Source organism: Neopsephotus bourkii, unplaced genomic scaffold (genome assembly GCF_033783945.1).
Source record: "Neopsephotus bourkii isolate Nb327-2 ecotype Australia unplaced genomic scaffold, CSIRO-AGI_Nbou_v1 NB_196, whole genome shotgun sequence".
NCBI lineage: Eukaryota > Metazoa > Chordata > Aves > Psittaciformes > Psittacidae > Neopsephotus > Neopsephotus bourkii.
In genome coordinates this window covers 5,100,125-5,117,115 of record NW_026900709.1, presented here as the reverse complement: position 1 = coordinate 5,117,115, position 16,991 = coordinate 5,100,125, and the positions used below count along the sequence as shown (strand labels likewise).

The following is a 16,991-nucleotide window of genomic DNA, read 5'->3' as shown; positions in this document are numbered from 1 at the left end:
AAACGTGCCTCTAAACGTGCCTCAAAACGTGACTCGGCAGTTGCTCCTGACATCGACAGTCAATCACGCGGTTTATATACTGGATGCTTTTAAAGTATGAGTTGTTTTTTCTGTCAAAATATGCAGCTGAAATTCTGGCATCTCACAGAAGGACATCAGTTCCCCTTGTTGAATGTCATGAGATTCCTCTTGACCCATTTCTTCAGGCTGTCCAGGTTCATTTGAATGGCAATGGAACCATCTAGTGTTCCAGCCACTCCGCCCATTTTTGTATCCACTGCAAATCTCTGTAGTCTGAACTCTGTTTTATAATAACATTATACAGGTTGTTAATGATAATATTGAACAGTACTGGCCCCAGTGTGAAACCCAAGGGAGCTCTAGTGTTTTGCCTCCAGCTGGAGGCAAACTGGATGCTGCTGATCACAACCCTTTGGGACAAGTGGTTCATCCAGTTTTCAATCCACCTCATATTGCACTTAACATACTTTGTCAGCTTGTCTGTGGAGTTTTGTCAGAGGCAATGTCAAAAGCCTTACTAAAACTGAGACAAACATCTACTGCTCTCACCCACCAACCTAGTTTTCTCACAGCAAAACACCAATAGACTAATAAAGCATCATTTCCCCTTCGTAATTAAATGCCAACTACTCCCAATCATCTTCTTGTCTTTAACATGTGGAAACAGTTTCCAGGACTATTTTCTCCAACAGCTTCCCAGGGTACAATAGGAGCTACAATGAAGTACAAAGAGTACAGTTTGGTTTGGTATTTTTACGACTATATTATGTATTTAAGAGAATTAGTAACACCTCGTAGAAAGAGGTGTACTGTAACACACAAAAGGAACATCTAACCAAAGATCTGGTCTCTGGAAGTTTCAACAGTGAATGCCTTTGGAAAAAGTATAAAAATTTCTACTGCAGGGCTCTTTTCTTTCTGGCTGCCTCCAGCACAAACTCTGGACACGAGACTTCTCTCTGCTGTTCCTCAAGATGAGACTTCCTCATTCAAATTTCAGTGTGATTCTGTCAAAGCCAAAAGTCAACTATCACCCACACACATACACACACACACACTCACATAAAAAGGGACTGTCTCCAACTATTTCAGTATATTAATCAAAATTTGGGATGCTTGTGTCTGTTCCAACCAGCATTTACTCATGATAAGTAAGAAAAACTCACATTAAAATTCCCAAAGGTGATTTATTTTTTGATTATCATTAAAACATACAATTTTCTTACAAATTAAGAAGTGCTGCAAAGCCTTTGAACAGAATTATAAACTAGTGATCAGAAATGAAAAATATAGAGTAAAGCCTACCCTCAGTGTTTGCCTTCCTCAGTAAAGTATTCTGTGTCCCTTATATAGACTCCCTTCCAGGAAATTCCATACCTGAAGACTTTCACTAATCAAAGAACAATAAACACTCTATACAGCTAACCATATAGATATAGTTCAAAAATTGTACCCATTTTAGATGGATTGTTCATAAATGCAATTTGCTTTTCTTCAAATCAATTTGGATTTACTTTTAAAGCTTCTTTTTTTTACTTTATAGACTGGAGAATTCAGAAATTGTGTATCTGTAAACTGATCCCCACGCCTTAATTTGCTGTAAACAGAAGAAATAAAAGACAATGTATGAATATCATGAAGCATCTATGTAACTACAATTATACTACCAAATCCAAATGGTAAATACTCTCAATGAAAGCCTCAATGATACACTAAAGAAATTAGATTTATGGAAATGTGTCTGAAATAGCAAGGCACAGATGATAACTATTTTCCAAACAAATGCTAAACATTGCATCTTTTTATGTGCCCTGTATCATATTAATATGTAACTGTAACTCCATTCCCTAGAAGAAAAAACCTCAAAAATTATTTATACCAAAAGCTTAACAACATCCATTCAGGACAGTATACCTGAAAATCAAATATAAATAGGAGACAGGAATCTAAAATCTTGAGTGACATCCACACTTCTTTTCTGTTGTTAGGTACTGACTCTCTCCAGAAGTACAGAACCTTACCATTGTTGGGTATAAGAGGAGACTGTATAAATATCATAATATTTCAGCATTTAGTATTCAGTTCAATTAGTAAAATAAAACTGTAATTCTAATCCCTGTGCATTTCTTTTACAAGCTATGTGGCATAAGTATTTCTGAAAAGCCAGCAGTAAAGTGAAAAGACACTTCCTACATTACTTTTAGCTCTTACATGTCCTCAGTCTCATGGCTGCAGTTTATTGCTTCCTTATAGAGGTAAACAAAAATATTTTGAGTGTGTATAAGAGTACACGATAATTTAAAAAAAAAGACATACTCCTTTTAAACCTTTGTCATAAAGTTGCTATAATCCTTGCAGTGTCAACACTATTATGGGGAAACTTAAATACTGTCTTTACCTCATGAATATGCATTCTGCTAATACACACAAAACACAGCTTAATTTTTCCTTAAATTAATATTTTACCTAAACAAAACCCCAAACCAAATAAAAAACCCCAACTGACTCAGTGGCAAGAAACTCTCAAAACATATTCAGAAATAATCAACCTAAAGGTCCATTGGGATTTACATGTATTCATGTAAATGCAAATATATTTGTTTTCCTAATGGAAGCTTGGCTTTAAAATCCTGTTTTAAATTTTAATAGTTATTACAAAATTAACGTGTTACCTTTTAACAGTTGTAAATCCTCTGCCACTATATTTGCTAAGAACACTGAGAGTTAAGTAACTAATAATGGCATTAAAATATCTTAAACTCGAAAGTATTTCTTATATTAGACACAGCAAGTTAAAGCAAAATGACTGCATTATGTATTATTAGTGCATAAATTATCCTGCCACTTGACAATATTAAAAGGACATTATTGTGGTACAAGCTTACATTTAAGTATAACATTTACATTATCTGCCTCTAAAGGGGTTTATATCATGTATTATGCATTAAGAATTCACTTATTCACTACTAGTATCAAATGTTATATGCTATATAAATGTTACATTATATGCTATTTTATATGTTGGTGTCTTACTTCAGCACTTGGAGATCCTGCCACACTAACAGGTAATGTTTTTTATCAACACTGAAGAATCTTTCCAAAAGAGATATGTGAAATAAATAGTTCAACTGTTTATTTGGGGGTTTTAATAGCAAATCTTTATTTCAAATAGGTAGGTATGCAAAAAACCCAAAAGCACAAAAGCCCTAATTTACATAAACCTACCTGTTTATTCTGGGCTCTTTGTAGCAAATACTGGCTCTTGTTCGTGTAGATGGTGCTGCTGAGTTTTCTTTTAAGGTTTTGCAGGATTTAGGTGAAGAAGCATGAGATTGTATACTAGTATTTGTAACATCCTGCAAGATCTTTCTCCCTGTGAATACAGAAGTGTAGATGCCTCACTTTAAGTACTTTCAGAACTGAGTAAACTTTCAATTCATACTTATTTAAAAACGTATTTATTAATTCAGGTACTTTGGTTACCAGTCTTACTCTAAAGATGCTCAGTGAAAATGGATAGATGATCAACGGAAAGGTAACTACAACAGCTTTCAGCCTACCCAGATTTGGAGCTGTCTGAGGTCTGCTATGGCTCCTGGGACATTTTAAGCCCCATAAGCACCATAATTTGCAGCCAGTGGCTTAGAACTCCCAAGAGTTACTGCATTTAAAAAGATAGAACTGCACACAGCTCATGACCTTGAATGCAGGGCAGGGGGCATACATGCACGATATAAAGATGCAACCTGTATAAGCGTTCTCTAGTCCTACATTTTCCAATTTTAAGCCTGTTCTTGGGGCACATATGCATAAAAAAGAACATAGCAAGGTGATTAAGTGGGCCTCTTTATCTTCAAAACTGTATACTACCAAACTATTTACAATGCCTCATATCTTGAGCCACTGAATATGCCCAAGAGGATTACTCCTTGAAAAAGAGTAACCAGCCTTGGTAGAAGTAGTACTATTTGTTTCAGCTTTCTGTAATCCCTCTTAAAGACAATTCAAAATGCCAGACTAAACAAGACAAATATTTTGATAACTTGGGACAAATATTGAAATTATTTGTTAGCCTGCATTTCAAAAAGTTCTAACCCATTTATTGGTTATAGTCTCTGAAAAACACTAAGATTTAATGCAGACAGCAATCCAAGATGAAATAAATAATCTGTTTATTCCTTAAAAGTTCTTCCAAGAGTGTACATTCCTCACTGATACAGGTCAAGGTTTAGATTTACTGCATCCATATGAAAATGTTTGGAATATAGTTTTTCAAAGGAACTAAATTTAAAACACTCTTCACTTATCAAGTTTGAATGCCTTTTACCTTAAATTTACCTTAAATTCTCTGTGGCAGCAAATGGATGCTATTTATCTCATAGAATAAATTCACAGCCATATGGGATAAAAGATGAACTTTTTTTTTGTGCTTATCTTCACACTAATAAAATGTATATTTACATACCTGCCAAAAAGTGAAGACTTTATTATAGCATCTAAAGGCTTTGTCCAACCTAGTATACACACTCTTAACTGATGGTCAAGATGATAAAGCTGAATTCTACTACCCTGTAGTAGAATTCTGTACTGAGATCAAGTAAAATATCTCACTGGGTAAGACTGATCATTTCACCAATAGTTTTCTGAAATGTGTGAAGCAAAGACATCAAGTCAGAGTATTTCTGCTAACTTCTGAGAGACATATTAAGGTGACTTCGCGCAGCTTGCAGCAAATCTGACCTGATTTATGAAGGCAAAAGGAAAAGCACTGTCTTTGAAGGAGTTTGTTAAGGAAGAGCAATGTTCATTTGGTGCAAACAAGAGTGCTCCCTGATCATGAAAAACCTCCCAAGTTTGGCTTTAAAATCTTGATTTGTACTGGTTTTAAAGTGAAAGTTAACTGATACTCCAAGCTTTTCCTAAAGCTTAAGGTTAGAGATCAGTTCAGATTCTTTTAAGCGCTAAGAGTTTTGAGACATCTGTAAGTCTGCATTATTTAGGAAAGCAAAATGCCTGCATGAATATTTATGTTCATATAGATCTAATTATATAGAGACTTTCATCACAGGAGACTTTCAAGGTATATTTCTAAGTACAGATCAAGGTAGTGATCAGAAGAGCTGGCATCATCAGAAAGTCTGGCATTTCCTGGCTTTCTTTTCATTGAAGATACAGGTCTGGATACAGAATAAAAAAGGAACTGGTTTTTGAACTATGGTTAAATGGATGAAGATCAAATGACTGGCTTGCTTTTTATGACAGTAGTCTTTGATACTGCTGATCACAAGGGTTTACTAATTTATCTGTAAAGCTAATACAATTACAGGATCCTTCTTCTACTTTCCAAAGAAGGAATCAAAGATGAGAAGATGCAACTACAAATTACGAGGACTAATACCTTGCACAATGGTCTAATTCTGCCGGTATTCCTATTCTGTGGTCATGTAAAACAGTAGATTTTTTTTTTTTTTTGCCACTGTGTCCTAGTATTCAAAAGAAGCCAAGACAGTATTTGCTTGATAGTTTGGTATTCAAACTATTAATGTTGAGCCAGGAAACAGTCTAGGTGTTGGGACGTTTTCAGAGACAATGAAGTAAACAGGAACCTGTCGGGAATAAATGTTTACAAAATAGACCACTCATGACAGGAAACTTCAAAGCTACATTGTAAAGCATGTTTAAACTCTAGCACAGATGTTCAGACATACATTCTTTTAGCTCCTTTACGGTAATTTTGTTGTATTACAGAAGAATCTAAACCGATCATTCAGACTACACTAAAGTTTCTTTTCTCAACATATCTTACTTAATAAAGAGGTTGTCTCATGAGAGTTTGCTCATGGGTAGATTCTACAGAAAGCCTGCTTAAAGTACTTTTTATTAGATCTCAGAATTCCTGTTGAGTTGCAGTGTTTCTGAAGAAATACAAATGAACTCTTTAAGTCCAGCTATGTTCTCTGTTTATGAAGGGAAGAGTATAAAGTTCACTTTTATTTCCCTTGTACAAAAGCTCCATCCATTGCATCTATCTCAAACTTTCTGAATTCCATCACATTCTTTGAAAAATGTTCCAACTGTAATTGCTCTTCAAGAATGTAGACTACTTACATCTGTACAACTAAATGTCAGCTTGGAATATACTGAAAAGTAACAATGATATTAGTTCCCACAATGACTGGTAATTAATACAGAATATGAATATTTTGGGTAATTTTCAGTCCCACCTTTTTAAACTCCTGTTTTATCCACTCTAAGCAAGTGGTAAGAGTAGGATAGAATTAAAAGAAGGTAACTTACCACTATTTCAGGCACTACCTAATTCAAAATGCTACTTTTTTCCTCACCCATTCACATACCATGACAAGGTGTCAGAGTCTTTTTGTGAGTCTCTTTAGAAATTTGATCCATTTTTTTTTCTGCTTTTCCAGCATCCAGTGCTTTATTATGATCATTTTCCTCACTGATTTCAGAGTTTTTCAGTACTGAGAAGTTCATGGAACCACTGTGGTTGTCAAGAACTGGGAGCTCCACATTGGAATGACCTTCCTGGAAAAAGCTATCTACATTTAAGGGCATATTCCTAGAACACTTGAGAGGTAAGAATTCAAAACCTTCTGATTTTTGAGCTGTGGCCTTTAACTTGATCATAAAGGAATCTATCCCATGAGGGCCTTCCTGGTTATCCAAGATATTCTGTGGCCCCTGATCAAGATGCTTGGAATAATTTATTTCTGGTCTGGTCTCAGTAGTATCAGAACTAAACCTCTGTTTGCACTTTACCCGATTATCAGGAGAATTACTAATGTGAGGCTGTTTATGTGCCACTGATGAGGGATCTACTTTCTTTAACTTATAAGCATCACCATCAACTAGTTCTTTATCTTGTGGTGTATTCATAGCTACATCATTCTGGGTAACTAAAGCTGCTTCCATTTCTGGAGTTTCACTTATTTTATTTCCATGTACAGCCTCTGCATGCAAATGATTTGTTAAGTCTTCATTTTTACGAAGTGAGAACTGTGCATGATTTTCTTTTGGTATTATAAATGCTTTTCGGCTAGCCTTTGCCAACTGTGTATGATTTTCTTTTGGTATTATCAATGCTTTTCGGCTAGCCTTTGCCAACGTTCTCTTTAATCTGCCTGGCGAAAAATGTCTAAGCTTTTGGTCTGCTTTCTGAGTAGTTTTATGAATGCTGTCACTTTCAGTTTCTTCACTTTGGCTGTAACTTCTTTTGTTGCTGTATTTTCTCTTTATGATTCTCTTCTGGTCTTGTTTTCTTTTGCTGTCGTATTGGTCTATTTCTGTTTGAGACTTTTTTGAAATGTATTCTCCACATGGCCCGCTTTCCTTTCTACAGTATTTTGCTGTGTTGATTTTAGAAGGGGTTTGAAAAGTCTTCCTGTTTATTTTTGGGCTGCTATGTTTTTCATTTGCATGAATAAAGTCCAACTGTAAAGGCAATACATTAGAAGTGTTACCTTGGAATGGTAAATTTTCAGCACAGTAAACTTCTGGCGCAATCTGGTTAATAGATGAGTTTGAGTCTGCTTTTTGTATTTTGCTTTCCATGTCTTTCAGTGTTTCTGGGCAAGTTTCTTTATCTGTCTCCTGTTTTCTTGGACTCCTTAAGTTAACTTGGTCTGTCCTCCGAGTACATTTAGCTTCACTTGGGCAATTTTGTGCTTGACAATCTTTGCTGGTACTCAGCTTCCCTACAGGATTTCTTGTAGGTAGCTGTTCTGTCTGATTTTGGAATAGTTGAGTTTGTGACTCCATAGTTTTTGAAACTTCACTGTTGTCAGCCCTTGTGTGCCTTTCTTCTGCATACAAATCTGAATGGACTTCAGTCTTGCTTTTAATTTTCTCTTTATCCTTCTTAGAATATTTTGCTTTTCTGAAATTCGTTAATATTTTATCATCAGAATTGGCATTACTGTTTTTATTATGGTGTAACTTATCTTTATCTTTCACTGTAACTGCAAGTAGTTCTCCTGCATCACTGGCAGTCAATTCCATATCTGCATCATAAACAGTTTCTTCACGCCTCATCTTATCAGTCAAAAGCAGCTTCTTAAAATCTGTCCTACTTTCATTGTTAAATTTAAGAGCTGAAGGATTAATGCGAGACAAGTCACTTGAACTTTCCTGCAAATTTGTATCATTAGTGTTGCTGATGCTGTTGATACCATGGTAAGGCAGATTATCTGAGCTACATTTTTTATCAAAATCCTTTATATTAAGTTTAGGTTTTGACTTATGAAGTTCTTTATCTTTCTTCCTTTCAGTCACATTTCCACTGAGTGGCAATGAACTATCATCATGCTGTTTTGTAAGCTCCTCAGGCTGTCTTAGAGATTGTGTATTTTTGACATGAGTCAGGAGGACACTATCGCAAGTTAGTTCGGTGTGTAATTGATTTTCTGCAAAGACAAAAATTTTAGCAGCTTGGGGAAAGAAAGACTGGAGTATAGTTATCAGAACAAGATTACTGAGAGTTGGACCAGAAGCATGGAAAATGACAAACTCTTTTTTAACTGAATACACACATTCTGTGATTGGTCCTTAAAAATTTCATTAACTACAGCTAACTTTATAATTTACCAATGTTGGACTTTTGAAATTGTCTCTAAATAAAAAGGTATTTTTCTATAACAAATACAGTTCGTCTTTGGTTATCTTACTAAATTTATTCTGTTCACATCAATTTGTTACATTTCATCTGCGTTATTCCAATTAACATTCTTCTACAAGTGACTGTCAGCACACCTTTACTTATTGGGTGAGAATTCCATTTTTTGTTAGTTTATTACAGTTTAAGAATCTTACTATACCTTCTGTATCACACTTCAAGTAATGAATTATTAAATACTAATTCTCAGATAGCTCTGAAAAAAAAAAATCACCTGTACAGAAATACAACATACCTTTAAAAAATATATTTTTATCAATGGTTGTTTCCACTGAGTCTATTTCAATTAACTTTTGATTATTTGTACCAGAAGGCAATGATAATGCAAATTTGACTTGACCTGAATGCATTCTCTTTGGCAAAATAGTGGTACACTTAGGAGAATTTGGTAATTCATACAAAGAAGGTCTATCTTGCTGTTTTGCATTAGCTGTGGCAATTAAAGGAAGCTTCACTGGCAATTCTAGAGATCTGAAAAGAGGAAATTTTACTTTGAAGAATTTTATTACAGTTTATGTTATAACATTCAGTTTAAAACATTCCTTTAATAATATATAAAAGCAGAAAATGAAGAACCCTAGTACTCTATTACTCTAGTAAGTCAGGAGCAAATATATATTTTTTAATGATAGAGAATCCTGCTTTGTGCTGGTGAGATCCCACAAACAAAAGCAGCAAGCTATTAAAACACAACTTTTGTCTACCACTCTCTATATAAATTCCAAGTTGCAAATAGGTAATTTCTGAATTAGACTGGAAATTGTTTCCTATTACCTCAAAAATTTTTAGGACAATATACAAAGATTAGTTGTAAAAAAAACACCCCACAGTCACTTACCAACTTCCGCATTTAATACAACCACCTACCTAGCAGAACGACAGGTACTCTTGAACTGGTCATCAGTAGGGCTACTTGGACAACCTGACAGAAGATAACTCTGAAGAACCGAAAGAAGAACAGTGGGAACAGAAACAGTTGAATGTTCTCTTATGTTTTAAGTATCAGTAATATTCACAGGAGAAAAAAAAAAAAAAGAATGGCCAAAAAATAGAAGTACTGATGAGAGATGTATGTATGATATTCAAATAGAGAGAGTAATTTTAAACAAAATGCTTTGTAGCAAAACTTATCAAAACCTGTAACCTACCTGCATCCCAAACAATGTAAAGACCTTTTAAAATTTAGCTGTAACTAACACAAACTGTATTATACATATAGTAACACAGAGCAACACTAAGCAACTGCAGAACAGACTATAAAATTAGTATCTTTTTAAAAATCAACTGTAATTTTGCCATGACACAAGGAGTAATATGGATTATGTTTTCTAGAGAAGTTTCCACATGCAACATATTAATTGCAGCACTAAGCAAAGAAAGCAAGTAGCTCGGTCATTGGTGAAGAGTGCCACATACTGAATGCTATCCTTTGTTGTTTTTTTTTTTTAATCACATGACTTCATCAGGGCTAACTGATATGTAACTTTTAGGTGCTTTGTAAACAAGATTAAATCCTAAATTTTTACTGCAAGCAACAGCAAAATGTAATTGATTTCTGATTTCACTAGACTGGGGTTTCATCCCAAGTTTTAAGAACTTAAATATTTTAAATATTGCACTCATTTAGATCCTTTGAACGTATTATCCTGAAAAGTGAGTTCAATATGGTAATAGTGCGAAAAACGTCTTACCTCAGAAAGACTGCTTATTTCTATTGCATTTAAGAGTTTATAATTCAAAAATGCTTCTATTTCTATAAGAGTTGTATTCTGCATGTAAAAGAAAAAGCAATTTTAAATAGATGAATTTTAAGTGGTTTCTGACTTAAGATCTAGAGGTGAATCTATGTTGTATTATTTGTAATGCTCAGTTGAGCACAAACTCATTTTTAATACCATCTCAATATCAGTAAATATAAAGGAGACACTGACACTAAAATAGCTATGGATAGACATATACACTGATGGACAAAATGGTAAGTACCAAAAAATTCCATGAAAGCATAATCAAACATGAATGCTACCAGATGAGACAACTTCACAGACCTGAGGTGTATATTTTTTAAATCACAATTTTAAGAAGCAATATTAAGTTACAAAAAAAAAAAAAAAAAAAAGCTTGGTTTAGCTGATCTAAGTTTAAATTACATTATTTGCAGCATACCAAACAACTTAGTTTTCGACGAAGCAAGATATTATGAAGCTGGAGCTTTTCTACTTCCTTCTGAAGAAGGATGTTCTCATTCTTGAGCTTCCGAGAATTTTCTTTCTCCACGCTCAGAGCCACAGCTAATGCTTTATTATTTTGTTTTAAAGATACTTTTAACACAGATGAGTTATCTAAAGGAGACAAAATGATTATTTTTTAACAGCTTCAGTGCAGGCCCTCTCTCCATTAATTATCACTGTATAATGACATTTTCATCTGTAGGCTTTGGTGGAAGAATAGTACTTCCTAATATAAAACTGTTTCTGCTGGGCGCCATTCTGATGACAACTCTGTCAACTTCATGTTCAAGTTTATTTCATGCAAGGATTCTGCTCTAATCTGGATTTTTTTTATAAGGTTATTTTAAGAAGAAAGTGTTTAGAAATTGCATTTCACAGGTGTAAAAATGTTTCCAAATTTCTAAAAACCAAATATGCATTTTACAGATGAAACAGTTCAAACATTTTGAGCATAAATGTGAGGTTTGACAACAGAAAGAAAATATATTAAAATCAGAAATATACCCTCCATTATCCTAATGAAAACCTGCCTGCTTTTTTTTTTATTTTACTTTTTACCCCCAGTGACACTGCATATTACCAAGACAGTAAGCGTCAAAGAGCAAGCACTGAAAATTAGACATTAGGAAGAAAATCTTTACAGTGAGGGTGCTGAGGCGCTGGCACAGGTTGCACAGAGAAGCTGCAGCTGCCCCATCCCTGGCAGTGTTCAGGTTGGACAGGGCTTGGAGCAGCCTGGTCTTGTGGAAGGTGTCCCTGTGTGTGGCAGGGGGTTGGAACTGGATGATCTTTAAGGTCCCTTCCAACCAAACCATTCTATGATAAAATGGTCAGGGAATTGCATAAATAAACAACTTACAATCATGTGTTGTGTCAGACTCTCCTAAAATTCTCTACATTAATGTCTTTAACAGGCAGGAACTGAGCAGCTCATGTTAAATACAACTGCTATTCCTCTTGAAGTCATACACTCTAAGTACAGTAGATTGCTTTGGTTTTATTTTAATAGGACTTACTTATTAACTTAGTCTTAATTTTAGATGCTAAGGAAGCATTCCATTTTGCAGCTCGTAATGTTCCATCCCTCTTCTTCATGTGTCCTTTAACAGCATCCGAGGTGAAAATGATAGATGATTTAGCATTGGCTTTTTTATCCATCATTGGAATGAACCTGTACATTGTCAAAGGGAATGTCCAAGTAATACATGATCTTTCTCACACTTAAAAATTTCATTATCTCTTACCAGGATTTGTCATCTCTAAAGCTGAGAAAACTGCTTCAGTCTTTACCTCTGTTCAATCAATTCAGTCAGGTTAATGAATTACTCCAGACTTAAGTTACATTATGACAGAGTGGCAAAATATTTAATAATCATGAAGACTAAAAGGATCACGGATTTTTGAGCTTGTTCATTCCCTCAAGTTACCTACTGGAGTTTACACTTTAAAGGGAAAAAACACAAGGTTCTATCACTTCACAATATGACCATACCAGCTTGTTCTTCGTCAGGACCAATTTTAATTCAAAGCATCTACACAAGGCGCATTGAAAATGCTACAAATTTAAGCAAACGGCATGCACAGGAGATAAACGGAGCCCGCTCCCGCCGCCCGCCGGCCCTCGGCTCCCTCCCGGCCCCACAGGCGAGACCCAGCGCGAGGGCGCCACCTCCCGCCTCGCCGCAGGGGCCGCCAACGGCTGCGCGCCCGCCAACGGCCGTTGGGCGGCCGCCGCTCCGCTCCGTTGGCTCGAACCGCTGCTGACGGGCCTCGCAGCCCGCGGGGGAGCAAACAGTCCCCGAGCGCCCCAGTCAGGCCGCAGGGGGCACAGCGCGGGCCTGCACGTGCAAACTGACCGCGCCCGCGTTTCGTGTTGGATGAAGCGTTGCTCAGAATTAAGCCACAGTGCAGCGTCTTCATAAAACAACACCGGGAAAGCCGGAAAAGATGACAAAACGACCCGAGAAACAGTAACACTCCGTGCTTCATAAATCGAAGGTAAAACGCACAGCTAGAATGTATACAAACCGCAGCCCGTATCTACAGCTGGATTTATACCACAACCAGCATTCACCTTTCCTGATGCTTTGTTGATAAAACAGGAAAGATGCTGTAGTGGATTTGTCGCGTACATGCAAAATCACCCATGTTAGAATAGCTCATGGGTACTCTTACATACATATGGCTACAGTCATTTCTTGTCAGAAATGGGATATTCTAAGTTATTAACTTTTAATCCATGTTTCCAGTTCTTTTAGTGTTTTCTAAAAAGGAGCCAGGTGTGTGTAACTCTTCAACTATGTGTCTTTGCAAAACCATTTTAAATAGCAACCATTAGTGATGTTAAAATAAAAACTAAGTATTAATTGTATAAACACCTAGCATCAGTCTCATTATGCTGGGATGAAGGGAGTAGGGAACTACGGATAGTCCACTTGTCAGATTTTGACAGTATTACGCTTTCAGTTCAAAGAGCTCCTTTAGGTTAAAAGGAGAAAGCCACGTAATTCCTTCCCAGTGGAAAGTTAAAACTTCTTTCTGGCTGATCTTTAGCTATTAGTAATAGATGAAATGACAAAAAATGAATAGACAGACATCAAGACAGTTATGAAAACAACAGCGCTAAATTTAAAAACCAATATATTATAGCAAGTATGCAGGCTGCCTGCATACTTACCAGCTTGTAAGGGTAGGAGTCTCTGATGTTAGAATGTGAGCAAACCCACTTTTACTTTGGTGCAGGTAATATTAGGACTGGGAATTGCAAGGAAGTATTTTAGTCTAATAAAATGCCTTTCCTCAAAATGTGTTCTGAGCCCAAAGGCCTTTGCTCTTTAACACTCCCTTCACATACATTCATTTCCAGTGGCCCAGTCCTCCCATTAGCTCAGGTGGACATTAACTCTTAATATTGATCCAGAAATCCACAAATTAATAGTAAATTGGTTTGTGAAAATCTCAAGAGATTTTTAATTTACTTGATGATTTATAGATTTGGAAGGTTGACATAAAGCATTATGTTCCATAATGCAGTAATCGTCATTAAAATCTTACCTTTCCACATGCTAATATTACAATATGCTATAAAGTAAATCAAAGGAAGCATACATAAGCATCAGTGGCATTATTTGAGAATGTATATTTATCAACTTACGATTTTCACAATCTGCTACAAACAGCATCTGGAGAGTCCCTCTTTTCTTCCTTAATTTATTATTCTTTATATATATTCTTTAATATATATTCTTTAATTATATGATACATGGCATGGTTTCCCAGTGTAGCCCTGAAGCTGCAAACCCTGTACTTCTATGCAATCCCCTTAAAACACAGATTTGATCCAGCACACCTTATGTGCCTTTGGTATATTTCCCCTTACTAGGCAACTTGGAAGAGACTGTAGCCACTGTAAAAGTCTGGCCAAATAAAAGAGCAAATAACCTTACATAACTTTAAAAATAGAAAACCAATCAAATAAAGCTTTACCTCCTTATTCTTTCCAGAAGGCAGTGTTTTCGACCAGAGCCAATCGTGAGTTTTCATTTCCTCCAGTTTTACAACAGTCCCAAGTCCTGAAGGGGCAATTGCCAATTTGTTTCCATTTAATGTTTATGTCGCTACTGTGGGCAATAAATTTAAAGCAAAATGTGAATTACTGCGTTTCCACCTGTGGTCATACTTTCCTTTACACTACACTGAGGAACTCCCATACTGTAACATTTCACATGTAAAAATCTCTAGTTAATTGCCAGCTGCTCAAAATGGGGAAGAGCTTAAAGCACTGCCAAGTTTCACAGCCTATAAATCTTAAACATGTATTAAGAGCGGAATTCTGGTTTTGGGGCATTTGGGATCCTATGACTGGTCTTTAAAATAAACAGAAATGAGACGTAGTCAGAGAAAGACAGACATGCAGAGAGACCTGCTGCAAAAGCCCTAACCATGTGGGAATTGAATGTGTATTGAAATTGTATCTTACTACATACCTGCAAATCCACCTCTGAGAAGAATCTTGGTGGAAGAATTAATTCCATAGGGTCTAGTAAAGTATGAGTTATTACTAAAGCACTCCTGGGTAGATTATGTAGAACAGCTTCTCCTTCTGCAGATTCTTTGATGTCCAACAAGACTTGAGTTTGTGCTGCAGTTTTTCCTTTAATATTAAGACCACACCTTCCTCTAATCGCACCCTTTCTTTGCAGAAGCTTAATGAAAATCCATTTCTTAATGCCTTTTCCCCTCTGTAAGATCTGACTGAAATTAGCAAATTTAAACACAAATATACAGAGGATGTGTGTAAGCCTGGCTTCCTTTGGAAATTAGTGAAAAACAAAACAAAGTCCCCATGTTCACTTCCCAAGAACATGCAGCTGAAAAGGCAGTTTGTTCACGCAGTCTTGTTATGCTGCATGCTTCTATACCAAATACATGCTGTACTGACCTTGAATAGTAACGATATTTCACATAGTTAAATCTGAGGTCCAAAACATACTGCATTGAGTACATATACTGACTAACACAAGGAGAAAACAAGCACAGGAAGCTGCAACTTACATTAAGTGAATGTTTTACAGTGAGAAAAACTGGAGGTTAAACTTACAGCATATTGTAACATGACAACAATGACCACATTTAAGTTGCAACTGCTGTTTATGAACCATTCACAGAGAGTAGGGACAACAGACATTATATTCTTACTAAGATACAGCTAAACCAGACACCATTATTCCACAAAAGTAATCTATTATACCTATTTTTACTTATGTTATAGTAAATCCAACATCCATGAATTAATTATCAGCCTGTATCACATTCAGTGGCATCTTGTAACTTGTGTGTTTATTTAATTAATTAGATATTAAGCATTAAAGACCTGGCTTCTGGGTACATTCTTAGCCAAGAACTGTTCAGAGAGCACAGGAGAGCCACGGTGCTTGGCAGGCCATTTAAGCTCTGCATGGTTAGCTGCTGAAAAAGTGAAGTATATATTTACTGCAGCTTTAACTGCCATACCAATACAAATCAGCATTAGGATAAAAAGTGAGCTCTAAGTAGCAAGTGATCCCTCAAGAGTACACAATTTCAAAGATAAATTCTCCTGTTTTTACAAGCCATCTAAATCATACCAGATGCAGTATGATTCAGAGGGCTCTTCCCTTCAATGTCCTTCACTTGACTGAAATCTGAATTACAAGTCTATGCTCCTAAATGTTAACTGAAACTACAGTAGCTTATAAATATTTACGTATTCTCAAAATCAAAATGTAGTAACAGACCAGAATACAGCAAACTGCACAGCTATAACAGCAGCTGTTCTGTGACTGTTACTCATCCTTTAATTTGACCCTGTAGCAAATGAGCTTGCAGTTGAAATTTTAAATACCTTAAATGTGGTAACAAAATGTCAATGAGTAAAAATCCAGGACAACACAGGATGAAAATCAACATGAATTACAGCTATGACTGAGCTAATTTGCTATGTAAATACAGATAAACTATTTAATATAGGTACGTTTCTTATATGTGCAGTGTACAGCTAAATAACTGGATTTTTAGTGGACCTCAGATAGCAATTAAAATATATTGCTGACATTTGGGATTTAGTTACTTCTTACTGTATCTTCTAAACATACAATAGCTTATGCTTTCCAGAAAGCTTCCAGAAACTACTTGTTATTTGGCAGTTGTATCCACAGGGATATGTTATGACAAAAAAGAAACTTTTCTCTATCTAATTACAAAGTTAAGCAGGAATTACACATAAAGTTCCAAACTTTTTGTTAGTTTGGGTTTTTTCTTTTTTAATTTACTTTTAGGAAATAGCGCTGCCTCACCTGTACAGAAACTTGGCATAATGAGGCTGAGACGAAAGCATAGTGAGAATCTAATTCCTTTACCTTTCCATTGTTTGTGCCTGCATTTTGGTGAGCAAGCAACCATATGTCAGACACAGACAATCTAACTGGACACTGCTTCTGCAAGTCTTTGTGAAATGGCTGTGAAGCACCTTGACTACATTTTTCTGTGCTGTTTTAATGCATAAAGCGTTT

The 16,991-nt window shown here is 35.8% G+C and overlaps 1 protein-coding gene across 7 annotated transcripts; it reads right to left on the bottom strand.

The window, feature by feature from the left end:
* Positions 1 to 183: 183 nt before the first annotated feature.
* SGO2 (shugoshin 2) lies at positions 184 to 15,884 on the bottom strand. 7 transcript variants are annotated; one of them, XM_061377433.1, is made up of 11 exons: positions 12,611 to 12,876; positions 11,958 to 12,112; positions 10,877 to 11,052; positions 10,405 to 10,482; positions 9,581 to 9,651; positions 8,949 to 9,184; positions 7,138 to 8,444; positions 6,378 to 7,083; positions 3,247 to 3,394; positions 1,475 to 1,618; positions 184 to 301 (listed from the first exon to the last, which is right to left on the bottom strand). In XM_061377433.1, exons 1-10 carry the CDS (start codon positions 12,859 to 12,861, stop codon positions 1,516 to 1,518), a joined length of 3,231 nt encoding a protein of 1,076 aa, XP_061233417.1. In that variant the 5' UTR covers positions 12,862 to 12,876; the 3' UTR covers positions 184 to 301; positions 1,475 to 1,515. The 7 variants fall into 7 exon arrangements, 6 of the variants coding, with proteins under 6 accessions (XP_061233417.1, XP_061233447.1, XP_061233438.1 ...); XM_061377463.1 differs by lacking the exons at positions 184 to 301; positions 12,611 to 12,876 and adding exons at positions 14,428 to 14,561; positions 14,928 to 15,884 and having other exon boundaries at positions 1,195 to 1,618; XM_061377454.1 differs by lacking the exons at positions 184 to 301; positions 12,611 to 12,876 and adding an exon at positions 14,428 to 14,775 and having other exon boundaries at positions 1,195 to 1,618.
* Between the last annotated feature and the right edge of the window lie 1,107 nt (positions 15,885 to 16,991).